This window comes from Mycteria americana, chromosome 7, assembly GCF_035582795.1.
Source record: "Mycteria americana isolate JAX WOST 10 ecotype Jacksonville Zoo and Gardens chromosome 7, USCA_MyAme_1.0, whole genome shotgun sequence".
Lineage (NCBI taxonomy): Eukaryota > Metazoa > Chordata > Aves > Ciconiiformes > Ciconiidae > Mycteria > Mycteria americana.
Genome location: NC_134371.1, coordinates 58,969,338 through 58,997,230, shown reverse-complemented (window position 1 = coordinate 58,997,230; position 27,893 = coordinate 58,969,338). Strand labels below are relative to the sequence as shown.

General features: G+C 50.7%; 1 protein-coding gene and 1 long non-coding RNA gene across 2 annotated transcripts in view; both read left to right on the top strand.

Moving 5' to 3' along the window:
- The window catches only part of ZSWIM5 (zinc finger SWIM-type containing 5), a 100,947-nt gene that overhangs the window by 45,628 nt on the left and 27,426 nt on the right, over positions 1-27,893 (top strand). The window contains exon 2 of the mRNA XM_075508644.1: positions 25,463-25,819. Coding sequence (XP_075364759.1) covers positions 25,463-25,819 — 357 coding nt within the window. The remainder of the gene's footprint in view (positions 1-25,462; positions 25,820-27,893) is intronic.
- LOC142412813 (uncharacterized) lies at positions 2,532-3,519 on the top strand. Its single transcript, XR_012776617.1, has 3 exons — positions 2,532-2,715; positions 2,796-2,877; positions 2,949-3,519. It is a non-coding gene; the product is annotated as an uncharacterized LOC142412813 (long non-coding RNA).

The window sequence follows — 27,893 nt, the reverse complement described above, 5'->3', positions numbered from 1 at the left end:
GGTGGATGGATCCAGGGCCATTTTCTCCCTCAAACAGTGGCAATAAGTCTCTTTCCTTTGCGAGGACAATTAGTTTCTTTCCTTTGCGAGAAGTTTGGTTGGAAAGGGCTGACCTCTCTTCATGGAAGGAGAGCCCTTGTCCCTTGTGTCCCTGGGAGAAGCCACAGCATGGACCGTTTATGGCTTTTCCTTTTAACACAGTGACGGCGGCTTTGTTTTCTACATTTAGTTTGCATCTAAGACCAGGACACGGCTCATGCTGTGTCCCTGATCCAGTGTTTAAAGCTTTGCTGTGACTTAAGTTTGGCCTGGGCCCTGCAGGGTTTAGCTTAATTTTTAAAGCTCTCAATGTGAATAATTCCTCACTGAATGCAGATCGCAAGAGGGGATATTGATTTAAAGCTTTAAAGCTGGTGGTTATGGATTAAAAAAAAAAAAAAAAAAAAGGAAAGAAGGAGATTTACTGTAGTCAGAGCTGGTTGCCTAAATGTTAGTCCCTTACAGACAGGCTTCTGCTGAGCTACGTGTGGGAGTGGCAAGGGAGCCCGGTGAATTTTAGCTTTAAATTGTTGGCTGCTGAGAATCAGCCCTGGGATACACTAAACTGCAGTTCCCCGTGCCAGGGGAGCATTTGCTGTAACTCCTTGGCCTGGATTTTGTGTGGGTACAGACATTGTTGTGGGGTTGCAGCAGCTGACTCGAACCCTTCCTCAGGCGTGGGGGACCAGGGGGAGGATGCGCTGGGTTGGGGTGATGCTGCCATGCGTCTGCACGTAGGGATCTTAGCTGGGGCAGCAGGTGGGGAGCAGTCAGCAGAAGAGGGGTGTAGGGCCTCGAAAAGAAAATGACGGGAAAGGAAGCTTTGGTAGAGAAGATGCTACAGAAGACGGGGAGAATTACAGGCAGGGAGTATGTCCAGTTAGCAGGCAGGGCTCTGAGGTCACTAATGCTGGTTATTTGGATTTCAAAGAGGATCCTATTAGCCACTGTGGCGGAGAACCATTAATCAGTGGGGCGGGAGGCAGGAGCTCAGGCTGGCCGGAGAAATCAGTTTCCAACGTCCTTGATGTCCTGCCGGGCTGGCGCTGCAAAGCTTCCCGCACAATGATGGGTTTGTCTCGTACGAGATGCTTCCAGCCAGAGGCACCGGGCGGGATGGGGAACGCTGAGCCCCTCTGCCTGTGATCAGCGGAGGGGTACAAGGATGTCATGTCCATGCAGACCCCTTTGCAAAATCCCATCTTGCTGCTGCTGTCCCGGGAGGTGTTGCTGAGCTGCTGCTCTTAACGGGTACAAAAAGTGTATTACTTACCTTTGGCAAGCACCCTGTTAAAAGATTCTTGCTGTCACTATCCCGCAAGCACTAAATGGGATTTGGAAGAGGGTTTGGGGAAAAAAACAGTGTTTCCAGGTGTGACTGTTTGTGATCCCTTGGAAACAGAATCTCTGGCCTGCCTTTTTGTTCTGATCAGGAGTTTTCACATGTGCCCAGGAGCCATTTCCAAAGGAGCTTTAAGCGCAGGACCTGAAGTCACACTGAAAGTTTGTGAGTTGGACTTGCAGAGCAGCCTTGTTCTCCAAGCCTGGTGCTAGAACTGCTTTAAAAACCTCTGAAAGTAGCCTCTGACTGGTTAGAAGAGCCATTTGCTGTAGAAAGATGCCATGAATAATGCAGAAAGAGACTTGTGAGTTGTCAGAGATGGGGTCAGAGAAGGGTTGCTTAGATAAAATTAAGATCTGGACGTGGTAGTTGAATCTGGAACAAAATGGGTTTGGCAGTTTTTCCCCGAGAAAAGTGGCCGAAACCTTCTTGTTTGCAATATTTAAATTTTTGCCAAAAACTGTTTATCTGGGATTTGCTCTAACACTTCTTTTTTATTTAAATCCTCCAAATGCCATTAGGAGGAAGATATTTACCAACAAATGTTCTATCCAAACTCCAGAAAGCCCAGAAATTTCTTCTTCTACATTTAGATTTAACCCCCTAGTCTGACCCATTCAGACTTTGTAGGGACTGACAAACAGAGCTTTACAAAAAAAGGGCAATAAAAATGGTCTTTACAAATAATGGCCATCGCTCCAAGAAACTTGATTAGATCAGCAAGATCAAGTCTCTGGCTGGACTGAGTATGCTTAAAATCCCTAATTGTCTGGCTTTTTGTCTGCAGGATGAATTTATAAGAAAAAGGAGAACCCAAGCCTACTATTTCAACACTCCTGGAATTCACGAGTAGAGCTGGGTTTCAGAGACTCCCTGTCTTGTTTTGGCTAGGTTCTTAAAATGGAAAGCTGGAGATTAACATGGTAGGCCTGGGGTCATCTTGTTGTAGAATACATAGTCTCACAGACACAAGATCTGTTTCTTCAGACGTCCCTTCTGGTTGCGATGTTTGAGCCTTTGCTTTGCTCCCTGGCTAAGAGCAGCGTTAATCATAGGACTGGAATTTGTGACTTAACCGAGGAGGCGTTTTAATGCTTTTCCTGTCATCGATCAGTGGGCTGGAAGCCACTGTCTCAGTAGCATTGTCACGTTGACCTCTGTGATGGTGCTTGATGGGTTCCCATCCTCCTGGGTGCCTCCCAGCCCAGGAATGCCTTCCAGTGAGCCCACCTTTATCCTTTTGGAAGGGATGCTCTGAACTTGGACCCCCCAAAGACAGAAAAGGGGCTTTTTGTGTAGCCTGCAAAGGGCTCTTCTGTCTGCAGCGGGCCACGGTGAGAGACCTTTCTTCTGAATCTGTACTGCTAGAACAAAAAAAAGCCCTTGCATCAGAACTTGCTATTTATATTTCTAGCTCTGAGACTCCTCAGCTGCATTATTAATGAAGCATTTACCAATTAAGATAGATGAGTCTGCTCTTGAGGGTGTTTGTTAAGGTAAGGTACCTTATTAGCATATCTGATAGATACAGTGCCAGGTGCTGATTAAAACCTCGTCAACTCCCCAGGGACAGAAGTCTTGAGGAAATAAGGTGGAGAAAGTTGTCCTGTTTCCTGGCTTTGGCCGTGCTGGGAGCAGGAAGAGGAGCGCAGCATCCTTCCCCAAAGACACATCCCGGACCTCGTGAGCAGCTTGAAACGGGCATGGGGAGGAAATTAATCAGCCCGGATCAGAAATTCCGATAGCTGCAGCGATGCAAGTGTGATTAATGCCTCCTGAACGCAAGAGGTGGAAAGACACTGGGTTTGCTGCTCTTGCAAGGCTAGCAGTCTGTCAGGCGAGGAATTTGTTTCCGACGACCCTATGGATTTCGGAGGTCTGGAATTGATGCTTGCCTATGTTACAGTGTTTCGGCAGCTCGCTAAATTAGGTTTGCAGGCAAAACCATGCTGCGAGGTGCAGTCAGCCCACATATGAAACCAATTTCCCTTTGAAACAGCACTAAGGAGGGCGACCAGAAGAGAAACGAGATCATCTTTAGGTCTCTCATGACCTACAAGAGTTGAGAAGTGTGTATTCACTTTCCATATTTATTATAATGGCAAAGGAACTATATTGTAGGCTTTAATGATCTGCATGTGAAGAGCATCTTAAAATAGACTTAAGATCTTCTTGGAACATACATATGTGTTTATAAATTTATGGCTATAAAAATGTATGTTTACTGAATACACGTACTTTGTTTCTCCATCTGCTAAATATAGTCACGTATGAAAGTTATATAGAAAATGTAATTTTCCCCTAAATTATCCCGCTGTCAGTCTGCTTCAATTTCAACGTCAGCAGAGGCGAGGAGCGAGTTGAGATGGGCGCTGTCGTGCTGCCGAGCGGGTGTCTGGAAGCAGTTTGCCTGAGGATGGTGATTACTGGAGGCGGGGTTGGTGGCACCAGCTATTATTAAGATTTGCCCAACAGTTCACGAGATAAGACCCTGTTTTCAGTTTTGCTTGTAATTTTGTCAGGGTTTTAACCATTCACGCTTTCAATTTCCATGCTGGATCTCTGCCTCAAATTGTTTGATTTTAGGGAAAAAGAGTGTAAAACGGTTCTACCATTTTGGAGAGCAAGCTTGGAGAAAAATGTTGGGTTTGCCCTGCTGAAGAAGTTTGAGGAGCTTTTCTTGGAGCTTGCTGTGAAGCTCAGTGCAAGAGGAAGGGGGAGGAGGTGCCCATTTTGCGAGGCGTCTTTGCCATCCCTCTGCAGACGTGGCCAAACCAATGAAAAGTTGGAATTCGCATGCCCTCAGCAGAGACTTCTTTTGATTCCAGCGCCTGGTAATTACCCGAGTCCCTTCACAATGGACAAGGCTCCTTCCCACATGGCTCCCCGGGGAGGCAGGGCTGGACGCCGGCCATCCCCAGCCAGTGACTCCCTGGGGCTAGCTGCACCAGAGCAGGCTTTTCCTCTAATAGCTGCTTTGGGGAGCAGACACGGAGCGGGGAGCTTGTCCCTAATCACAGCTGGGCAGGCAGGTGGGACTGGGGCTGGCAGAGAACACGGAACAATAGGCGTGCTCTAGACAAGGGCAGACAATGGGAAGGGGTTGGGATAGCAGCCAGAGGAAGGAGACCTTCCAAGGGCCGGGGAAAAGCGTGGGATGGCATTGCGCAACAGGGACACACCAGGTCAGTTTGTCTCACTCCGATATTTCCTAATTGTGCAGCTTGAGTAACGGCCCTTCGCCGGGTGCCGTGTCGCCAGCGCGCAGCCCTTGCAGAGGTCTGCAGAGATGCTTGCGCCATGTTTGGGAGATCAGCAGATGTTTTCTCTAAAGAGAGCCTGAAATGTAACTGTTGCTAAAATCAGTTTTTACAATAACTGCAAGCACTTTAAAGAAATGGATCGTTCCTCTTGCAAACTCCAGCTCAAATAGTCACTTTAAAATAAATACACTTCTGTAGCGTCTGCAGTTGGGCCTGGCCAGAGAGCCTGGAGTCTGCCTCGTGAAAAGTGTCATGACACTAGAGTTTGGTTTTGCTCATTTTTGGAGTGTCTTGTAGAGAAGGAAGGAGCCAGGCAGCCAGCAGAGTAGTCCCTGGGTAGGATCTGGGATGGGGGACTCCACCGTTCCTGTTTCTGCTGTGCTGGGCTTGGAGCAGGAATTTGGAGAGCCCTGAGAAACCAGTCACCAGCAACACGTCTCCAGACAAGAGGCTGTTGAAGAAGATGCTGTCTCTTCATTGTTCATTCCTGTATGCTCATCCGGGACCCCATCACTGATGGATTTGAGTGCTCCTGGTTCGCTTCTGCAGCAGAGTGAGTGGATCAGTCGAGCTCTCTTGGACCTCCTGCTTCCCGACTCGCTGGTGTCCTGCGACGGCAGTGTGGCAGGATGTGCCGCTGTCTGCGGCAGTGTGGGAGGACACCACTGCAGATGTGCTGGAGCTCCAGAAATGACCACGGTCACTCCAGCACACAGAAGGAGGTTTCACGTTTGCACCCCTAAATGCCAACGAGGAACGTGCTTTTTGGATTTGAACCGATGCTGCGTTCAGCTTGCCAGGGCAGAAATTTCTAGCCACGGGGAGTGCAAAGGGAGCGATGGATCAACTTTAAATGGTGTTAGTGGGTTTTCCTTTCAGAACCATGGTTTGCTATCAAAGGAGGATCACAGTAAAAGGTTGCCTCCACGCTGCTTTGGCCCGTCTTCCCCTGCCACGTGTGTGCTGCTGGGGGGTTGGATGCTTGGGGAAGTGGGAGCAGGTGGATCCTGTGTTTGGGACAAGTTTCTTTCCTCGAGGATGTGACTTGCTGAGAGACAGCAGGAAGGAGAGTTTGTAGGGGAGAGCCTGTGTGAAAAGGGACCGCATCGTGGTCTTCCAGCTCTCCCCGTGGGGAGCTGGGTGGCTGGCGTGCTAGCTGATGTTTTCAAGAAGGATTCCTTGTAACCATTTGAGGAACATTTGCTCTAAATTCACAATCAATTCTTTCATCTGTTGTACAAAAATGCTACCAATGAAAATAGACAAGCTCTCTGGGTCATTTCCAGATGCCCTTAGTGAGGCAGAAGTGTTTATTTTTTATGGGCCAATTTTTGTAGTCTACCAGAACGTCTTGTACTGTCTAATGCCGCATGGAGGAATAGCTCTGCAGAGTGTGCTTAATAAGAGCAATGTGCTCTCAGGGATATTCAAATCAGAGTTAGCCTCCTCGCATGTATGCACTCCATAGTGTGTGTTATAAAACATCTGGGTCCAAAATTGCACTAAAGAAATCAAACGGCCAAGTCAACCTGAAAGTCATACCAGGGCTCTGCCTGGGGAATCACCGTGTGCAGCCCTCTCCTCTGCTGCAGGGACCTTGAGCAGATGGCCTGGCTTTTTTTTATTCCTTTTCCTCCTCCTCCTCAGGATCTGCAAGTCAGGAGTAAAAATCAGCTTTGAATTTTCTGTCAGCATGAGGAACTGCAAGTCAAAAAGGGGCTCTCTGGCCACGGTTCCATGGTTGCGTGGGAGGTGAAGAGCCCTTGGCTCTTCTGTCTCTGCATCCGCCCTTCTCCTGCTGCAGTTCTTGGCTTTACCTCCCAGGTCTGGACCACCTGGTGCTGCTGGTGCTGGAGCAGTGGGTGGCTGGTGTAGGAGGACATTGGTGGCAGCAGCTCCACCACAGTGTCCCGGCTGTCTTGCATGCCTCCAGCCCAGGTTCCTGCATCTTGGAGGTGTGCAGTGTGACGTTGCCAACTCTGCCCTGCTTTCGGGCTTCTTGCGCCTTCCACCTGGGCTCTGACCTGCTGGGCAGGTAGCTGAGTGTCATGCCTCCAAGGTGAGAGCGATGGTAAGTGTCTGGGGGAGAGCATTACATGCAAGGAAAGCTTGCGTAGATGCTTCCCCAGAGCCCTCGGTGTGAGCTCTCTTGCTGTTGGACATACTCCTGGCAGGCCTTTTCCATCAGCCCCACAAGGCATGGGGTTGTTCCTCTTCAGAAGGAGCCTTGTCTGTCCTCTCTCTTTTCTTGGGTTCTCTGTGCATTTACTGCGGGGAAAGGAGAGCGATGTGACGGGCAGCGACTGGAGGACTGTGCTGCTCTGTTGGGTTTGGCAGTCATGGCACCAAAGGCCAGGACACAGCCGTTTGGGTGAATTGCTTCTTTTGTTTGACCTTAAAACCAATCTTTCCCTTCGTGGATGAGTGTGTAGAGGAATGATCCTCAAGATTTAACCTTTCCGATAGGAAATCTGTTCAACAGTGACTTCCATCAATGGCTACTGTCCTTCGGAAATGTCCGTGGCAGCTCCACGTCCCTGTCTGGTGTGACTTGGTTAGAAGACTGCTGCAGAGATGGAAGAGGGCTGTAAGCAGCTCCATCTCACTGAAGGAGCTGGCAGAAAAAGCAGCTGTCAGGGAGCTGTGATGTTTTCTCTGCTTTTGCTACATCAAGGAAAGCAAGACCAAGAGCTTGGCTTTAAGGGTTTCTGAAATTACTCTTTGCAGACTGGGAGAATATCTCCTCCTTGGCTTGGAAAGGCAGCGGGTTGTGTTTTAGACTAAGCCTGTTCAGCGCGGCTGGTGTTGCACCGCATTCAGCAGGGAAACCAGCTATCTCCTGTTTTAAATAAGGATGGGAGATGCAGTAGGAATCAGCCCTGGAGCAGGCTGCTTGTTCTCGGCGTGGGCAGTTTGCCTGTGAAGCGTGTCAGCGTGGGTGAGGGAGCCAGGAGGGACCGAGGGGCTCGTGTCCAATGTTCACATAGGGTCGTTCCCTTGGTGCCGCACCAGTAAGTTGAATGACATCTGAATTACTTGCCATAATCTGCTTGCGGATGCTGTAAATCAGTGCTAAGCCCTTTCCAATGTGGCTTTCTGAAGGGACCAAGTCCCAAGGATCTGGGACCCTTCTCCCGTTTACATTTATTCTGTACACTCTCAAGCTATGTCTCTGCACGCACGTGGAGTGGGCTGTGTCTGCAACGAGCTGGGCTTAAGCCTGAGCTACTCCAGTCAGTGCTGGTAGGCTGGGGACCCCTGAGGGAGGGGTGTCATGCTCTCATACGTGCTGTGTGTGCTTCGTGGGGGTGCTGAGAGGAGCAACTGAAAACGATGGGCTGACTAGAAAAAGCATTTCCCCAGGATGCAACATCTGGGTTCCCCCACCCCACACCTGATGTGCTAGAAGCCAAGAGCCCTTCTCTGTGCTTGTACATCCCAGCTGCACTCTCCCCATTCCGCAGGAGAAGGAGATAAAGCAGGGTCCTGCTAGGGGAAGCAGGGGAACTTGCTGCTGAAACAGGTCCCCGTACCGGCACAGTACAACTCCAGGCTGCATTGCTTTGGTCTAATTAATAATGCACAGGTGGCATGATGACCATACACAGCACCACTCAACCATGCAGCTGGGTCTGCAGTGTGCAGTGGTGGAGATGGGTCTTTTCTTGCCCATGCAGCTGATAGGGAGGAGTCCTGCTGGCTCCTTTGAAGATGCAAGTCTTGGTGTGACTGCCCTGCTTTGGAGGCATGCCCACCCTTCGGTCTGATCCACTTGTCCGCACGTCTGTATGGACTGTCTGCAGGAGCAGAGGTGGTGCAGAGCATGGGTGTGCCAGCACATGTCCCAGAGGACTTTGTGCCCCTTCCAGAGGGGCTTCATGCTCACTGCAGCAAGAGACTGGGCGATGCATCCCCTGCTTGACCTCAGCTTGTTTTTTATACAGCTCAGGTGTTGTGTGCTGAAGCTAAACTCAATGTGGACAAAATCATATGGGACATGGTAAGACCATGCTTTACCATGCAGCGTAGGTACAGTCAAGGGCTTTCTTCAGGAGCTGGATGGTTGAATAACACTTGAAGGAGAAAATGTTTGTGCTGAGCCCTGGTGCTGGATCCCCTGTTCTGAACAAGCCTTGCAATCGTCTTTATTTTTTGTATGTCTGTCTACAGAGCGAGAGCGATAATTAATGCAGAATTGCTCTCCTGGGTTCTGGCAAAGCCAATACTAATTTTCCAAAGTCAGCTCAGAAGTACTGAAAGCACACTTTTAGGCAGGGCTGCGGGTCGAACATTTCTCCATTTGGCTCCTGCTACTTTGATTGTCAAACATCACTTGAAGCTTTTCAGTCAGCATTAAAGTGAGAGCATCAATCTAAACCGGGGAAGTGCTGGACATCAGATGATTACATATTCCAAAAAATTACCTTAACTTGACCTTGGAAGAGGGGGATGGCCAGCATTAGATTTATATATTTTTAATGCAGCTTTTCATTTTTAACTTCTTTCAAATCATTTTTTTTTCCTTTATGGATCTTTCTTTCTGCAGCAGTTTGCAAATGCGCCGGTCATTTCCTAACAAGCCAAACAACTTCACCCTGCTTCTTAAAATACCCCAGTGAGGCCCAGAAGGGACATTATCCCAGCTTTGCAGTCGGGAAAACCAAAGCCCAAAGAGGGCAAGAGCTTCGTTTCAGAGGTGCCAGGCAGTTGCATTCCTCATTACAAGCACTGGAAACTGGGGTTGTTTTCAGCGGCGTTGACTCTCTGGCCCCTGCGAGCCAGGCAGAAGACCACAGGCGTTTGGAGAGCTGGAGCTCCCGTCTCACCCAAGCGTGGTTTGCCAGGAAAATGCTCCTCTTGGAGAAGCACCGGGGATTTGGTGGAAGGGACCGTGTCTGGGACTGATGTGGGCTGGGCGGGTTGCTGCCACGTCACCTCCCTGGTGGCGGGGAGCGAAGGCGAGAGGGATGCTCGGAGGCAGGATGCTCGAAGGCAGGATGCTCGGAGGCTGCCAGCCTTGATGGAGCAGAGACCACACAATGGCTGGTGGTTTCGCATGTGTCTCTGGAGCGGAGGGGGGTGATGAGATACATACCGTTCGCATGCCTGTGCTCTGGCTTGATGTGGTCTTGCCCGAGCGAATCAAAGCTTTTGCTTTGAAGGCGGCGGAGGGGGAAGGGACTGCCTTTGTTCTGCTCTTTGGAGAGTGCTGGAAATCCTTCAGCCCAAAAGACTACACCCTTCATTACCCTCTGGGTTATTGGCCCCAGATTGGAAGTATGGCTCTGTCATGTGAAGTATTTGATTATTTATACAGTTAATGTTTAACAGAGTTGGAGTATTAGAATTAAACAGGGGACGAGCTTCCAACTTTGCATGGTTAAGGGCTAATAAAACTTCTCTGATCCAGTGTTGTCCTTTCACCAGAGGGGATTTTTTTCATTAGCTTTGGAGTGTTAAAAAGAGATCTCCTGTATTTGAGGCAGATTGATCTGTTGGCTTCAGACAAAGTGAACGTGCAAAAGCGTCAGCTTAAATATCCAGCGGTGCGGATGCAGGCAGCTGAAGATTTAAAGGTGAGTTTAATTGGCGACTTCGATGGCAGTAGCTGGGTTCAGCAGCCTCCGCCTTCGAGACTGGGTGATGTCTGCAGCCCGCTGCGGGTGCGAAGGAGCAGAATGCAGGCTGGGCAAACGATGGACTGGAAGGTGGAGGCTGGCAAGAGGCTGGACCGACCAGCGTTGGCTTTGCCGCTTGCGCCAGCCTCTGACAGGCTGTTTTGGCTGTCGACTCGCTGCAGGACAGCCTGGAAATGTCAACTGGTGACCCTTCGGTCATCGCATCTTCCAGGGGTGCTGGGGTACCATTTCCCAAGTGCTTAGCGTGGGGATTGCGAAGGTGTGCCTGGGGCAGCCCCCAGGGCTGGCATGGTCCAGGGGACGGCAGGGGAAGGGGACAACAGTTAAGGCTGGCTGAGCTTAACAGAGCCTGTGATGGGATTGACGTAGCAATGGGTTTGGGTTTCATTTCTTTTCAGTTTAGTTTACTCAGACTTGTGGGTCTGGTGGTGTCTCCCCCAACACACTTCATACCCATGGCAACATCTCTTGGTGGCCCAGAGCTCTCAAAGCTGCACTTCTTACCAATTATGTGTTTGGAAATGGTGAGGATGCTAATGTGGGTTTTCGTACCTTCATTAAGGGGAAGGCTGAGGGATAAGAGCTTTGTGGCATCCTAGAGTTCCCACAGGGCGGAGTGGTTGCGGCTGCCCCAGAGGTTTCCTCAGTGCTGTTGCTCAGCATTGCTCACTTAAAAATCAGGTTGATTTCTAGTAAATCAGCAGGACTGAAGGCAGCCATGACGGTGAACTCGCCACTTGTATTTTAGGTGTCCTGATTATCTGCTGCACATTTTCTTTCCCTCTTATCTCCCACGCACTCTTGCCTGCACAAATGCAGAGTATTTGTGCAATTGTTAGGAGTGTAATTGTTTCTACTTTGGCCTGGTGTACTGATGCGATTGATAACTCACATGGTGCTGGCGACAGCCATTATTAATCCTTTCCTTATGGCTGGAGAAACAAGGGGGGATGTATGAAAGCAAGGCTGTTGAAGTGGCTCTTGCATGAGTGGAAGATCCACAGATGACGTTTTGCTTTTGCAAATGTACATCATGAGCGTGATGGGAACTCTGCTCCTCATTGTCCTTCCAACCATTTCTCCTCACCGTAGATGATGTGGGAACTGTGCTGAAGAGTTTCGTGCCTCCAGTTCCACCTGTGAGCATCACCTGCTTGTTGGCTGGATGGAGCGAGACTCTGCTTTTAGCTCTTCTGAGAAGTGTTGGTCTCTCCATCCATGATGAGTTCATCTCTAGGTTTAACGGAGTGGTTTCTCTAAACAAGGTACTGAATTGGTTTTAAGAGAGTACACCTCTTCTGTAAGATGTCAAGGTCATGATCCATGAGAGCGGCCTGTAGGCAGATGTTCATCACTAAGATGCACTGAGCTTTTATTTCAAAATTTCTATTTTTATTTACATTTCACCTGCTAGGTCCCAAATTTAGTGCTTCCTTCCCTCGAAGACAGCTGAGCCCTTGACTTGCTGTAGAAGTCTGTGAGGTTTCCATCTCCTTCCATCTCCTGAGGAAATGCACAGTGTGGAAATTGGCTCCTAGGGGAAACAGCAAGTCGAAAGTGTAATCCAGTGTAGAAGTATTTATTTTTTAAAGACAAGCAGCAACCTCCTGTCCCTCTGCTGCCCTGTACGCTCCCCGTCTATTTCAGATTTTAATAAATTTCTTGTTTATCTTGAGGAAGCAAATTAATAAGTAATGGCAATTGCTCTTTAGAGAGAGAGGCTGCTGAAGGTTGCAATCGTTTTAATTTGGCATGTGTGTTGTCGCAGGGACTGTTTGCCGTAGAAGCGGGCGCATCGGTGTCAGAGACGATAAAATGTGACAGTTCCCTGCACACACAAGCATTGGGTGTAAAGTCTTGCAAGTAGGTCTCCGAGCAAGGCCACCCACAGCTGTTCGCACAACGGGGGAATTAAGCTGGTCTTGCTGGGAGCTTTGGGTCTCCCGTCTCCTTTAGCTCTGAGTAAGTTTGAAACCCGGCATGACTGGATGGACACATCTTCCCCATGCATTGCCAGGCAATCCCCAGCATTGCTCTTCCAGGTGAGCATCATTGTTCGATGCGTGGTGCTGGTCAGGTCTCAGCCCTCTTTATACTCCAGAAACCTACAGCTGCTTACTTCAGACACCCACCCGAGGTGATGCCGTGTTCGGCATCACCAGGCCACCAAACGGGTGGCCTGGCCCTGGGCACTGTACATACCCCTTCTGTGGGAACATGGAGATGATGGTGGAGCCTGACTGTGTGTGCATCAGGGTGATGTTAACATCACCGAACAACTAAACCTGAGTGCTCAGAAGCCCTGAGCCGTGATGAGAACGATTGGATCTGCTTAAAAGGTTAGGAGCTTTGGGAAGAAAACTGAGTTTCATTTCTGCACCTTTCTGTGTGGTTTCGAGCTCGTGCTTGCATCTTCTTGAGGTGCCTGTGATAGCCAGGCTTCTCCCGTGACCCCACAGGTTGGGGCTTTTCAACCCCAAATGGTCCGATCGCCGTTACTCATTGGCATGCGCTGCGGGCCAGCATCCTGGTGGGGGCTGAGATGGCACCTCTTGGAGGAGAAAATGGCCTCTTTGTTTTACCTCCTGGCTGTTCCTCATCTGCAGAACCCGAGTGTGAGGGTATGTAACGCCCCACGCACAGTTGGTGCCGCAAGCTGTGGGAATTGCTAAGCAGCCGTGGGAAGCGGGGTTAGAGCATCCAGCATTGAGGCAGGACGGAATCCACCCGCATGGATCCATTTTCAGGTGTCATTTTGGCGAGGATGACTTTCCCAGTGTCAGCCCTGACCCCTCTAATTACAGCAATTTAGTTTGCAATTATGCACCATGTTCAGCCTGGCGGCCACGGTTCCTGGAAAGCCCAACCATGAGAGTTTACCAAAAACCTTGCAGATGTTCCAGGTTGAGCCTGAGAAGGTTTCCTGCGGGGAAGGCAGGGCTGGGGGTTTCCTTTCCGGAGAGGCATCGGCCGAGCGTGGGCTCCTTGCATCCCTTGCTCAGTGCTTCCCAGCTTGCTGTCCCACGCGCTCGCCTTTGCTGCCAGACCCTGCTGCCTCGGTTTCCTGGCTGCGTGAAGGGGGACCCTGCTCCTGGGTCGGCACAGGGAGGGGAAGGTGGTGGGTGCCGCTCTCGGGGGAGATCCCCAGCGGGGTGCAGCTCCCCAGGTGCACTCTGCCGGCTGGGTGGGTTAGAGACCCCCAAGCCAGGACATGTCACCCACGATGCGTGGCTGCTCCCCCTTTTCTGGGGGTGTCTGTGGACCCTTTTTCAAGGGTCAGGGGAAGATTTCCCCCTGCTTTCCAGTCTGTAAGTGGGAGCACCATGTAATACTTGGGTTATGTGCTGATTAGAGCGATTCCTAAAACCCTTTGCTGAGATTGTGGGTAAAACCGCCTTCTCTCAAATTACCGGCTTCCCTTTTCAAAGGGAAGAGAGGAGTCAACTCTCCAGTCGCTCATCTGGTTTTGCTTTTTACTTTGTTTCTGTCCCATTATGCTGAGCTCACTGCATTTTTGGTTGTTTCCAATTCCAAATCGAGATAAATCTGCTGATAACCCTCTGGCACGCGTGGTGTCCACTGCCAGGGAGCTCTGCCTGGCTCTTCCCACGGAGGACGGGGGCAAACCAGAAGGTGCAGGAGGCTGCAGGGTGGGGTTTCACTCCGGTGGGGCTTTCAGGTTATATTTCAGCCAGCCAGCAGGTAGTTGGCTGGGATATTACCGGGCTTTCCCTTTTCCCTTTTCCCTTTTCCCTTTTCCCTTTTCATAAGGGGACTTAATTACTGAAATAGGTCTGTGGTTAGAGGAGCTGGAGACTCTCCATCCACCACCAGAAGGACCTCATGCCACATAATGGGAGAAAACCGCCGCTAAACGGTCTCACATCACACTTTTCCCCTTTCCCTTCGGTCCTGTGTATTTAGCATTAACTGCACAATGTAGGTTTCTTTTTGTTTTAATTCTGATGAATTCCAGAGAGAAGGAATGGATCGCTCCCTCGTTTTTTTTTTCCTACTGTAGCCCCAGCCATCCTGATGACAGATCTTGTCATTACGCGGTGTCGTTTTAGATGTTTGCACTGTACCAAAAGCAAACGGAGGAGCCTGCAGTCCAGGGTGTGTATTGAATAACAATGTTTTTCCAGCAAAAAAAAATCTGTGAAGTTTTTAATCAGAAACATGAGTTTTGCAGAGGCAGCCCATACACCGCTCCCTACCCAACGGAGCGATGGCTCACGTCTCGCTGGGTATCAGCTTTTGTGGCCCTTTGTGTTTCTGAAGGCTGCGAAGCCGTAGAGTCATCTTGAACTTGAAAAGCAGGAGGGCTAGTGTTTTCCCATGCACGGTGGATCCTCTGGGACAGCTTTCCAGTTGCAGGGTCCTCACTCAAGCAGAGGTTTGTGATGTGCGGCTGGGAGTTGCTGGGGACAACGCGTGTCCAGAAGGAGCAAGGGTAGCACCATGGGGCTTAAAATCATGGCACGGGGATCTGTGTCTCGTGAAATGCTTGCATGCTAAAGATGGTGAAAACTGCTGATGCAGGAGAGCGGAGCATCTTTGTCAGGCATCTGTCTCCCAACCGCCTTCCTTTCAAGCAAGGAGGGCTGCTGGGGAAGTCTTGGCCCTGCAGACCTCCCGCTGCCTTCCTGACTTCTCAGAAGGGTCATGTGAAAACTAATGTGGTCAAAAAGGGTTTTTAAGTGTTACTTGAAGTGTGATGACTGTTCTGCAGAGCGTTTTCATTGTGCAGAATTGGGCAATTTGACTGCTCGTCAGCCATCACCCCAAACTTCGCTTCCGGGTCTTACCAGGGAGGAGATACTGGCAACTGAGAACTTGTATGTGGTTGCCTCGCTTGGGTTGGTCTTGCCCCTCTTCAATTTTTCTTATAGTGCCTGAACATGCTGCCTTGCTGTTGCCCTCTGAAGTGTGTTGGGCTTCGTGGGCAGCGGTGGACAGTGTATTAAGGATCCCTTTTGTGATACCATTTGTGAAGCTTGGGGAAATGGCCATGACCAGGAGATGGCAAGGAGTGCAGCTGCTGTGGCACAGCTTGTGGGCTCCATGGAGCTGACTCTGTAGTTGTCTTGAGTAATTTTGGGCATGATGTATAGTTTGGTAGGACAGGAGGACACCCAACAAAAACCTGGTCCTTGTGGAAGAAACAGAAAACTCATCCACCAGCAGGCTGAACTGGGCGTGGGAGCTGCCACAGCACACTTGGATGCTCTGCAGGCCTCTCCGCTGTCAGGTTTGGTGCTTTTCAGATACCCTCAGCACACTTCATGCACATGATGGGTGAAAACCTTGCGACCCTCTAGGGATGCGCATAAGCACTGCCATCCCTCCTGTGAAGGGCCAGCAGGGGATGGGGGACCGCAATGTGCACGCAGGACTCTTGCTGGAGGAGCACAGAGCCAAGACGGAGATGTGGGAAGCACAATGTGACAGCAAGTGTTCCCCCTTCCAAAGCGTGGTCCGGCTGGAGGTCCCCATGTAGCTTACCCTTCCCCGGCTCTGTGCAGAGATCCCAGGGACAGGAATCCTTTGCTGCTTTCCCCAGCGCTGTGGGGCAGATGTTACACCTCATGATGCAAAGTCCTCTAACCTCTCACTAGACGGTTCCTCTCACTTTGCAGCTTATGGGTTGAAAGAAAGCTGGAAAAATGTTTTTTCCACACAAAATCAAGGTGTGTGCCTTTCTTTCACCTCAGTTTTTGCTGGACATTGAAATTCAGCATCAGCCTTCCCAAGCTTGACACTCCCCCCCCCATCTCCTCTTCTGGGATTACTCTGGTCAGCGTTGTCACCAAGGGCTGGTGACCAGTCCAGCCACTGGTGTGCAGCAGTTATTTGAATGACTCCCTGTCCTGGAATTAAAGTCCCTTCCTTCAGGAAGAATTAATACACTCACAAAGTTTCCCAGAATGATTCTGGAATAAAATGTCCACAGAGGAGGCTGATCTGGAGTAGCAATTGCTGGACATTTTATTCTGCAATGACTAGTTAATTTCCCTATATGGACCAGCCCTAATAAGCTCCAAAATTTAAGCTTCATTGGTTTGGGGTGGGGGGGAAAGGAAACCGCTAAGTTTTTGTGAAGCTACTGAAGTGAGCTAAGCCGTTTAAGTATAATAATATTTCTGCAATATAAAAAATGATTGGCTGTGGTTTCCTCGGTGAAATTCAATAGCAAAAAAAAAAAAAAGGTGGGTTTATTATAAATGGGGGCTGTAAAAGTTGGCAGGAGAGGGGGGTCGCCCTGGTGCCTGCTCCTCGGGTCTGTGCCCAACTCCCGAATGGGGGATGGAGAGCAGAAATGGCAAAATGGTGTCATCTCAAAGATTTTTCCACTTTGGGGGAGCAGTTTCAATGCAGAGCCCTTTTCTGTGCTTAAAAGCGAGGTTTTTGGAAGGAAGTTAATTGACCTTTTCAGCAAATCTGTTGCTGAGGCCATTACCACAAATGCTATTGAAACGCTTTGTAAATATAATGTTCATTTAACAACATCGCCAATAAGTTAGAAAGTCAGCCTTTATCCTCCCTTTAAAAAAAAATAGAGCTATTCTTAGTGGAAAAAATGTCTTTTTTGGGAAGAATTTGGAGCAGATTTTCGTACTGAATCTAGGCTGCCTCATTCCCTCAGAAAGCTTCAGAGGCCCAGGAAAATTATAACTAATAACTTCCCTATAAATTGTAGAGCTGCTATTTTAAGGTCTGGTGTCTCACGGAGGAGCAGGGTGGTGTCCTGCTTCCCTCCATTGCTGCACGGTGCCCTGGTTTGATTCTGGTCCTTGTTAGGCTGGCTGCCGGTCCTGCCCTGTGCAAAACAAAAACGTGGGAAGAGAACAAGTCAGGAGGCTCTCAGGCTTGGTTTTGCTTTTGGTTTTCCGTATTGGTGGGTTGAGTTTGGGTTTTGGTATGGAGGTGGCCTGCTCCGGAGCTGGCTTTAAATTGCAAAATATGCATTGAATGCAATTTATCTTTGTGTATTTGGAGACAAAATCCAAAGCTGCTCCCCAGCCAGAGGTCAAGAGAGACCTGGAGAAGCTGCCGACACAGGAGGGAGGCCACGTCTCAGAAAAGCAAGTCAGCAAGGGGAGCAGATATGTAGAGAGAAAAGGATGTCCATGGCTCTGGAGCCACTTCTTCCCGACCAGAGGGTACCCAGGGGTGAGCCCTTAAGCCAGGAGCAACGGGTTAAGGGCTCTGGCATGGGAGGTGCTTTGCTTTTAGTGGTCTGGATTTCTTTTTGTGGGGCTAAGGGTTGTTTGAATTGCCACATAAAAAAAAAAAAGACGATGGAGGGAAGAGTGCCGCTCCACTCGCTTTTGACAGTGGTGAAGATCAGTGATCCCATTGTAGTGACACATGCATGGAGGGATAAGAGGCATTTCCTAATTAAAACCCTTTTATGTACTAGAAGCCAGCTTCAGCTGTTGGAAATCTGGGTGGCTCCATTGAAGTCAGGAGATGACCCCAGCTCAGCCTCGCCTGTGAGTTTTGGCATCTCCCGTTGGTTTCCTTGAGGCAGCCGGAGTGGTGACAGCACGGGGCTGGGTCTGCTCCGTGGCAGCCTCGACTGATGGGATGCACGAGCCCGGAAACTCCAGCGACAGTGAATTTCCTCCCCATGGATATTTTCTTTCATGCTTGGAAACAACCCTGCATCTGTTAAGAAAACACCTGAGCTATAACAAGGAACTGCGTTGCTCCTTGTTCAGACACAGCCGCTCGGGAACGCAGGGAGGAGAGGGATGCTTTTGGGGTGGTCACAGAGATGTGTTGCTTTTTCTCCCTTGATGTGGAGATGGTGCATTCACCACTTCTGCCAAAAAATGTACTGCACATCCTCATCTTTCTAATTTCTCATGGTTTTAAGAAAGCTCTTTATATTCAAGCTTACCATAAGATATACTGTAGCAGTAAAGAGCAGAGACTTGACAGCATTTTGCCACCAGTTATTACGTGAACAGCACATGTTAGCAAAGATGCGGTGAACCCTTCCTCTCTTCAAGCCCTTTCTATTGCTTATGCTGCTGCAAAAATGGCATTCGGGTTGGTTTGTGTTAAATCTGAACTGCTAGCGGAGGAATTCAGCTTGCAGGGCTGCACGTTAGCAGAGGAAATCAGTCTGGGCTTTAAAACTGGTTGTATTTTTTCCTTCTTCCCCCAAACCATATGTCTTTGGAGCAAGGGTTGCGCATCTGGGTAGATTAAAAAACCATTTGTTGGCGGGCGGCGGAAGGATGTGGAAGGTGATGCTGGGAGGGGTGGTCTTGGCTTTGGGGCTGGCAAGAAAAACCCCAAAAACCTGGGTCTTCAGGTTTGGATGGGCAACAAAGAGCACTGTGGGCTGGGGGGAAAATGGGGGAACAGTTCTGAATATTTTAGGGGAATGTGACAGAATGGGACCAGCCTGCTGGAGCACGGCCTTGGCCCAGCCACCCCCTGAGCTGGGTAGGGGGAGGAAAAAACCCTCCATTTCAGGCTCCTACATAAACAAACACCAGAAGTCTCGTAAGGGTAATAATGGAAATCACTGGGAAATTGAGTTAATACAAGGGCATCTGTGTAAGTGAGTGCTCGGGACAGGGAAACGGCTTTGTCCTTTAACTCTAGTAATGCTGGAGCGGATGGGAAGCACGGTGTGCTTCACGCATTAGCTGGCTCGGATAAAGAGCAAGGCAGAAGCCGGTCCTTGTGGCTGATTAGAGGTTAACAGGGATAGAAACCAGCGGATTGACTCTTCATTTGCAGGAGGTGTTGTGGGATCAGAGCAGATGGCAGAGAGAGCGTCCCTCCAGCTTACTCAGCTGCTCAGAGGAGCTTACGGCTCCCTCCAGCACAAACAGCCCCGCTTGCATCTCCTCTGTTTACAGCTGCAGCTCGCGCTTCTTCCCTGGCCTACCCGGAGACACAGTATTTCTCCTAAACCCGTGGTAGTTGGTGTCTGAGGCCGTAGGTACGCGCGGGGACGCTTGCAGGCACAGCGCGTCCTCTCCAACTCAGCCATATCCCTTTGTTACGGCTCCTCTGGCGTCAGCTCAGCTGCGGGCACGGCCTTTGCGGGGGCTATTAATGGTCTTCGTTAGCTCTGCGAAGCCAGAGGTGCTTTTCCAGGGTGGTAATGACCGGGATAGGACAGGAGCGTGGTGGGGACCGGGGAGGAGGGCTGCAAGGGGAAAAGATACAGCAGAAGAAGCACGGCTGCGTTCTGCTGGGGCAGCATCCTCCAGCCAGCCGTCGCCTGCCTCCTTCATCCCTGCCAAGGACTCGCTCAACGGCAACACCTTTGCCGGCGATCACAAAAAGAAATCGCTTTGGGGAGGAGGGAGGATGTAAACTTGTACCAGCTCTGCTCATTGACTTGCTGGAAGCCTGGATTCCCTATTTTGCAAGGGAGAAATGGCAATTGATTCAGTCTTACCCTCTTTCTTTTTGTCTGCCAGTGCTCTGAAAAGGCACATTTTATCTGTGTGTGACAACACCTGCCTAGGGTGCCTCTCATTGAGCCACGCTGAATCAAAAGAGCAACAAGAAAAGTGGGTTTAATTGCACACATCTTCAGCGGAGTCTTTCTTGCACTGGCAGTACAAAAGGCCAGCCCGGCGCTGGTTGAATAGAGCCCGGGAGGGCTGGGGCACGCCGTACTCTCCGTTACTATCGGAGGCAGATGATTCACTTTGCTGGAGCATTGTCATGTGCAAATGAGTTCATGAGCCCATCTCCTTTCCAACTGCAAGGTCAGGGACTCGGCAATTGTCAGCATCAGCCGGCTGGAGGAATTGATCTAGAAGCTGGGAAGCTTTGGGAGATTTTTACTAACCTCCGCTTCCCACCGCGTGAGCATGCCGACACCTTCCTCCCACGGGTGTTGTCTACATTACAAATATTGACCGATTTTAAGTTCACATTTGGAAAGCTGCTGTTTTGAGGCATGGAAATGTGACCGAGAATGGCTTATAAATAACACTTGGTGCAGCAATTATTATTCATTGCTAGTTATGGCTTTCACACAGTGGAAAAACAAATGGTTTTTCCACTAGGAGCTGGAGCTGCAGTCCGTTTAATCACTAAAGAGCTTGGAATCGCTTTAGTTTAAAATACCTTTCCACTGTGGTTTGGAAATTTAAAAAAAAAAAATATTTGGGTCATGTTAACCTAGTATATACAACTTGCACTGAGAATTTCAGTTTACCTCTTCTGCATCTGCTGAGCCCCATAAATATCCGTGTATTCATTCCCATTTGGTTTTGCAGAGCTCCTGCCGGCCTGAAGGCAGAGCTGCCCACGCGCGGATCTGAAATGGGGTTAGTCTGATTAGAGGTGGGGTCCTGGCAGCTCAGCACCGGGCATGAGAGTGGCGAGGAGGAAGAGCCGAGCTGCGGTCCGCTGCAGCTGCCCCTCTCCGGCCGGGATGCAAGGGGATGCGGCTGGTGCTCTTTGGGAAGCTGCGTGAATGGACTTTCCATCACGTTGCTCCTAACGGAGCCTGCCCAAAATATCAGCCTCAGTTACTAGGAGGTCACTTGAGGTTTTGACAGCCAGATGTGGGGGTGAGTTCCTTATGTACAGCATCCGGCTGCATCCCACCAGTGGTCCTTGCTCAGGGGGGTGGATGTGGTTGCACGTTTCTCTCTGCAGAGCTGTTCCTTGCCCCGCTTCGAGGTTTCCACAAAGACAGAGAAAAGCCTGCAGAGGAGGCAGAGGAGCCACAGTGACGTGAAGAAATGCTCCCCGCATTACCCATGCGTTACTAATCCCCATCCTCTTGCGCAGCAATGCCAGTGCAGCAACCTCAGATGTTCTCTGCTGGTCCAGGGTTAGGTCTGGCGTGAAGGCTGCCTCCCCGGCAGGATTGCGCTAACGCTCCGTGAAAGGCAAGCGAGTGCCGTGCCTGGGAAGAAGGAGCTAATTTTTCCAAATGGCACAACTTTGCGAATGACAACTGTGACTTCTGCCTGGACCGCGGTGTGAAATCTGGGGGATGGCTGTGAGCAGCAACTGCCAGAGGGAGCAGAGCGGAGCTCCCGAGTTCCTGGCTAGTGTCGTAGCTGCGGGGTCCTCCTCTCCCTGCTCCTCCTTGTGGGTGTTGGAGGGCTGTGGCTGACACAGTTATGAGAAGGGAAGGAGTTACACCTGGATTTTGCTTGTTTCTGAGGTTTAAATTTCCACCTGTGTTCTGCCCATGTCTGAACTTCAGGTATTTCAATGTAACTAGCTTGTGCATTGACTTTAACTTCTGTAGTTTGCTGGAGGACCCAAGATTAGGGGTCTCCACCGCTGGCCCGGTGGTGGGTTGGAGCTGCAGGACAGGCTGGTAGTCTCTCCTGATGGGTGGCTTGTGGACATCTGGGTTAAAAATGCCCAGCTGAAAGAATCTAGGTGCTCTTACAGAAGTGGAAGGGTTTGCAAAGCTCCTTTTGGTTGAGTAGGTTTAGAGATCAAAGAATTCTCCATCTCGGTTAAAGATACTTCTCTTGAGGCCTTAACAGTCTTTTCTTGATAACAAAGCCTGCTGCGCTGGAGCTGCTACTAAAAGCTTGGTCCTTCGCAGCCATTTCAGAGCCTGGGGATGTTTTGTGGGTCCGCATTCCTCCCAGCCTGCGGGGTTTATCAGCTCCAAAGAGGAAAGCGTTGCTCAGCTGAAGAGTTTGGAAGTGCCACTGGTGCTCACAGACTCCCAGGTGGCATTTCTAGGGTTGGTTTTAATTTAAATCAGAGGCACAATATCCTGCAGCACTAATGCAACATCAGAGCTGAGACTCGGAGGGCAGATCTGCTGTGGCAGGGAAAATGTCCTTCCTTCGGTGTTTTGTCCCCGTTTGATGGGTAAGTGGGATTAGGAAGATGTGCTCATTGTGTCCTGTGTGCCTGTGAACATTTGTGGCACCTTTCTGTGCTCTTTCTGGGGCAGGTATGAACACTCAGCTCCTTTTGCAACCTGGATCACAGGGGCATCCACTGGGAAGCATCCGTGGTAAAAGTAGGGGAGGCTGTTCTGGGGCAGGGAGGAGGTGACGTTGTTCTTGGGACAAAGCTAGGGCTCCGATGGTGTGTAATGAGTCTGTAGTTACAAAGATGATACTTAATTATTTCTTTTCCATGGTTTTCAAGCCCTGGCACTGTCACTTTGCTGGCAGCAAATCAAACGCCAAGTTAGCTTATGTTAAGGAACAGAGGATGAAGTCCTAGATAAGCACTCGGCTGTAGGAACGTCTTAAATTGAAATGGGGGGGGGGACATGGAGGAGAGTACGTTTTTGCTCTCAGCGCTATCCAGACACCGTGTCTGCGGCCAGGGCTGTGCTTCTCTCTGCTGGAGTGCTGGTATCGCCTGCCCCACGTGCTGCTTGGGATGTGAGATGAGCGCCAAGGAGGGCAGAGTGACAGATGTCCTTCTCCAGGGTGACCTGGAGCCTCTTGGTGACTGTAGCATCAGGGTTTTACGTGGACCAGGCGTGAGTGCTTTGATGGATGATGGAGTAACCACACCCGTAACCTACCCTTTAACCACCACTCTTCTCTGGGACAGTGATACCCATCACGGCTGAGCTGGCGAAGCCATCTCCCACCCGTGGGTGCGGTGAAGCCATCTCCCACCCATGGGTGCCAGGGTCAGCGCTGGGTGCAGACCTGGCTGCGGAGCAGGGCGCAGTGTGGTAGCTGCAGGCTGACCTTCTGTTAATGTAAATATTCCATAATAATGCCGCTGTTCCTGCCAGCTCCTCTCTCTCCCCCTCTCACCATGTTTAATTTCTAACTAAGCTTTAGATAAATGTTTTGTATAGAGTTTCTAGTTTATCTTAAATAGACCTGCTGCTACCACGGCTAAAGTCTAAACCGACACTTGGCTTAGGGCTCGAGTGCCAGATGAACTTGGCAGTAGCTGGACAGTCCTGTTTGACCTGCAGACCCCAGCTACGAGTTGCGAGGACCGGCTCTCGCAGTGGATGGGGGAGCACAGCTTTTAGGATGCCTGAGAGCGGCCTGGGAAGTATCTGGGCAAATCTCCTCTCTCGAGGGGCCGGATTCAGACCACGGTTGATGTATTTTCAGACTTACACCTGTCTGAAACAGGTCATTTGGTTAAATGAGTTCATCCAGCCTTACACCAGTTAGCCCCAAGTGGGGTCTGGCCCATGATCCTGGTAAAGTAAGCATTTGAAGGCAGTGATTATGGCTAGTAATTTGTCTTAGCGGATTTTATATATATATATGTGCATATGTGCCTATGGGCGTACATACACATATATACATATATTATTGCTCAGGAGCATAGTTTCCAATCCCTTTAACTTGTTAAGAAAGTAAACTAGGGAGAAACTGGCAGCGAGTTGGAGCTGCCTGCCAAGCATTGCAGACCAGAGAAGTGGTAAAACATAAACACTTTGGAGTTTATCCTCAGGATTTATGTAGTTTGGCTGCTGGGGGATGGACTCGTGCGGAAGGGGGGTTCATCAGCCCCTGTCCGCGCTGCTCCCACGGCACCGAGCCCAGCACCTCCGCAGCCATGCTTCCACTCGGCAGCGTGTGAGCGAGAGGGCAGCGCGGGGTTGTCCGTCCCTCCCCTCCTGCTCTGCTGGCCATGCCGGGTGGGTTTCGGGCAATGGCAGCAGAACAGGTCTGCTTCCCCCTCCCCTGCACTAAAGTGAAAGCAGACCTCCTTGACGCTTAATCAGATTTGAATGTGGTTTTTGGCGTAGCTTTAAAGAGACTGGCAGTGAATAGCTGGTTTTGATGCCATTTATTAAAAACCTCTGGTAGAATTTGTCTCGGAAAGCCTTTGTGAGAGCTGGCAAACGCACAAGGGTTTGATGCAGTTAATGTATTTTAATCTTCACCCCCCCACCACCCCTTCTCCTTTTCTGTCACTAATTGTAGGGCTCTCAGCTGTCTGCTGCCTTCTCCGAGGGGACGGCAGGCAGGCTCTGCAGGGACCTCTGTACAAACACGGGCTTAATGTGGTTGCAGTGGCACGGAGAAAAGTGAGCATCCTCTTCGGGGAAGAGGGCTGGGGCGGGCGGCGCGGGGCACCGGGTCCCAGGTACCATGCCAGGCTCTGACATGGGGGCACCTCCAGGTTAATTAACCTCCTGGCGTGGCCTCGTTCTCCTTGGAGCAACGAGGCAGACGGATAGGGGAAACAAAGATGTCCCTTTTCAAGGAGGCTGGGCAAGTGCAAAGTGGTGGTGTTGGACCTCCTCGGCAGCCGGTTCCTGGGAAGGGCTCCCTGGGCTTTCAGATTGAGGTTAATGGGCATCCAGTCTTTTCTCGCTGACTTTTTATCCCTTGCTTGCTTGGTGCGTCCACCTTCCTTGGACCCAGAGGACCTTCCAAGCCCGTTTCTCACTCTTCACCCATGTTTGGGACTTGGGACGTTTTTTTCACGGTTTGTGCCCGAAGGTGCTGCAGCCCCTCGTGGCGCGGCGGGGGCTGTTGGGAGCACCATAGCATTTGCCTGAGCGATTTGGGCTGTCCCTGCAGCCCAACACACGGATCATGCCGATGAGTGGCTGGCTTCCTGGCCGCAGTATTTCGAGGAGAACTCAAGAGCTCGCAGGGGAGCAGCAGATATTGTGGAGCTCAAAGAACAAACAGTTCCCCCCCAGCCCGTGGTTCAGGCTGTGCGTTGCTCCCATCCCTGCTCCTTGTTCCTGCTGCGTGGAAGAGCTCGGAGCTGCCCTGGAGCATTCTGCCTGGTTGAGGGACTGAAGTTGGAGTTGTGTTGCATTTAATTTGTGGGGGTTTTTTGTCTGCCTCACCAAAGAAAAGAAAACCTGGCCTTTTTCTGCCAGCCCTCGCTCATGTGAGTTACAAATTCAGTGAGAGGGAGGCGTGGATGAAGATGACTCCCAGGAGAGAAACAGTCTGAGAGACTCTTAAACAAATGGGAACCGAGCGGCTTTGCTCATCCCCTGAGGGTTTGCTGTTAAATAAGCTCGCCGAGGAGTCTGGCTGGACATGTGTGTTGGTGCAGGAGCGCGTTTGTACGCAGGCTGGGTGTTGTTGCTGGGTGTAAGCCACCAGAATGGCGTGCGTTGGGTGGTGTGCTCCTTGACATAGCGATGCATAAGTGGTCTTGGCTGGCCCTGTCCACCTTCCAGAGTTTGCATGGGTGGTTGTGGTCAGAGGGAAGCTAACAAGGCCTTTCCCTCTTCTTCTTTCCCTCTCCAGGGTTCCACCTCAGTGGGACGGTAACGGAGCCGGCGACTGCAACAGAACCAGAGATGACCTACAAGGTGGCCATCAGCTTTGACCGCTGCAAAATCACCTCAGTGACATGCGGCTGTGGGAACAAGGACATTTTTTACTGCGCCCACGTCGTGGCGCTTTCGCTGTACAGGATCCGCAAGCCGGACCAGGTCAAACTCCGTCTTCCCATCTCAGAGACCCTTTTCCAGATGAACAGGGACCAGCTCCAGAAGTTTGTTCAGTATTTGATCACGGCGCACCACACCGAAGTGCTGCCCACCGCCCAAAAGTTGGCTGATGAGATCCTGTCATCCAACTCTGAGATCAACCAAGTGCACGGTAATTCCTCCTCCCTCCCTGGGTGGTTCAGCACTGATTCACTCCGCGTTTGGGGCTGGGGTGGTGGTTTCACACCAACGGTGGTGGCCTCCGCTTTGCCATGTTTGTCTGTTGCTGCACAGAGAGAGGTGGCAGCGTCAAACTGACGTTAATGCGCGGGTGTTGGGACTGCATCGATGTTGGCCACGTGTCCCCATTCTGCCCTCTGTTCTTCTTTATGTGTTTAGCTGTCAAACGCTGGCTTTAACAGGCAAGAAAAGGCAGAGCAGGCAGGCTGGCGCTGCACAAGGCACAGCTCAGAGCAGGATGGAGAAGCAAAGGGTGGAGGAAGGGAGTACGTTTAGTCCCCAACACAGAAGGACGTGGTGCTGGGACCCTGGGGAGCGGGAGGTGCAGTGGGGACGTGGCTCCTCCAGCATGTGGGGACGCGGTGTCAGCCCAGCCCTGCACGTTGCTAAGTCAGATGCGGCTGAGCCAGCGGGAGATAAAGCTTTAATCTCCATGGGCGTTAATTTGCTCATAATAAATGAGCACCGCTGTCCTGACCTACTGCACAAAGGCGGTGGAGGTGTGTCCCGGGACTTTGTGTTTGGAAGATGCTTTTGACTTCCTCCCCTGGAAAGCACCGGCTGGGGGACAGTGCCCATCCCAGCCCTGCTCCAGTTGCCCACTGGCCCGGGAGGTGGCCCAGGCTCCCTGGGGAGCTGCCCTGGGGCTCCCTTCATCAGCCCAAGCCAGGTGCTCCCACTGTGTCTTTCCAAGGAGCCCAGAAGCTGAGGTTGCCCAAGGTCTGCAACAATAAGCCACTCCCCACCGTGCCTGTCCCACCAGCTGTAGAGTGGAGATAATAAACACTTATCTGCCGCGGAAGGGTGTTGCGGGGATTAACACATGCCTGTTAAGTGCTCCGAAGATGAAAAGCCACATATGCAGCCTAAAATAGGATCTGAACTGTTTGAATCCACATGTAGAGGTGAGGCCAGGGGTCCACCTCCACCACAGGGGTGATGGCAGCTCTGATGTCAGATATTTTCTCCTCCCCTCCTTCTAGCTGGTCATTCCTGCTTCTACCGTGGGAGAAGTTTTTGTCTCCTCTGCTGGGCCACATCTGCTGCGTGTGTGGTTGTGCTCTAAATTACTGGCTGGGGGGGGGGGGGGGGGAGGCGTGGGTGTTCCTCATTTTTTGGCATTAAAAAAGAATGAGGAGCTGTGGTACTGCAAGAATCTGGTGAGGTCCACTCCCTCCTTGAGCTGATCCACTGAAGCTGAGGTTGGGCAAGATCCCTTCTTGGCCGTTGTTTGAGGCTGCTTTCTCCTAAGCAGATTGAAGAAAAGCTTTTAAGGCCCTGAATATTTATTGCTCTAGAGTCGGCAAAAGGCTGGTGATTGAGAGTCTTACAAAGATACAGATGTTGGCTGTGGTTCAATATCTGCCTCTTGTTTTTACAAGTGGTTTTAAAAAACAAAGCAAAAATTCTCTGTCCCTTCAGACTTGTGCAAATTCACACACTCCAGTGTGTGATTTTGGACCGATAGAGACGCGTTGACTTACCCAGCAGAAGGCGGCACCTACCCGACACCCATGTGGCTGCGTAGCCAGGGTCACAAGCGAGTGAACGCCTCTGCAAGCAGGACTACAGCCTGGTCTCATCCTGGGGAAGGATGTAGATCAGCCTTAAGACGATGAGATGATTTAAAGATGATCTAAGACGATCTTAAGATGATCTAAAACTCAGACGTAGCACCCTGTGAAAAGGAAAGCTCAAAAAAACTCACGTTCAAGTTCAGAGTGATGTCATCCAGGGCTTCGGCTCTTGATCCTGGACAGTGTTGCAGGCTTTACCCTCCCTGTCCTGCCGCTGAAGCACAGCCACAGTGCAACTATATCGCAGAGCTACTTGAGCAAGGAGCTCAGGGCAAGGAAGGGCTGCAGGTGTGTGGGGCTGCCTATGTGAGAGCAATTCAGGGGCTCCAGTTGAAGCGGATCCAAATTTTTCCCCCATCTTGCCCTTCCCAGCTGCAGTTCACGTGTTCATAGAGGGTCCCCAATCCTGGGATTTGAAATTCTTCAAGG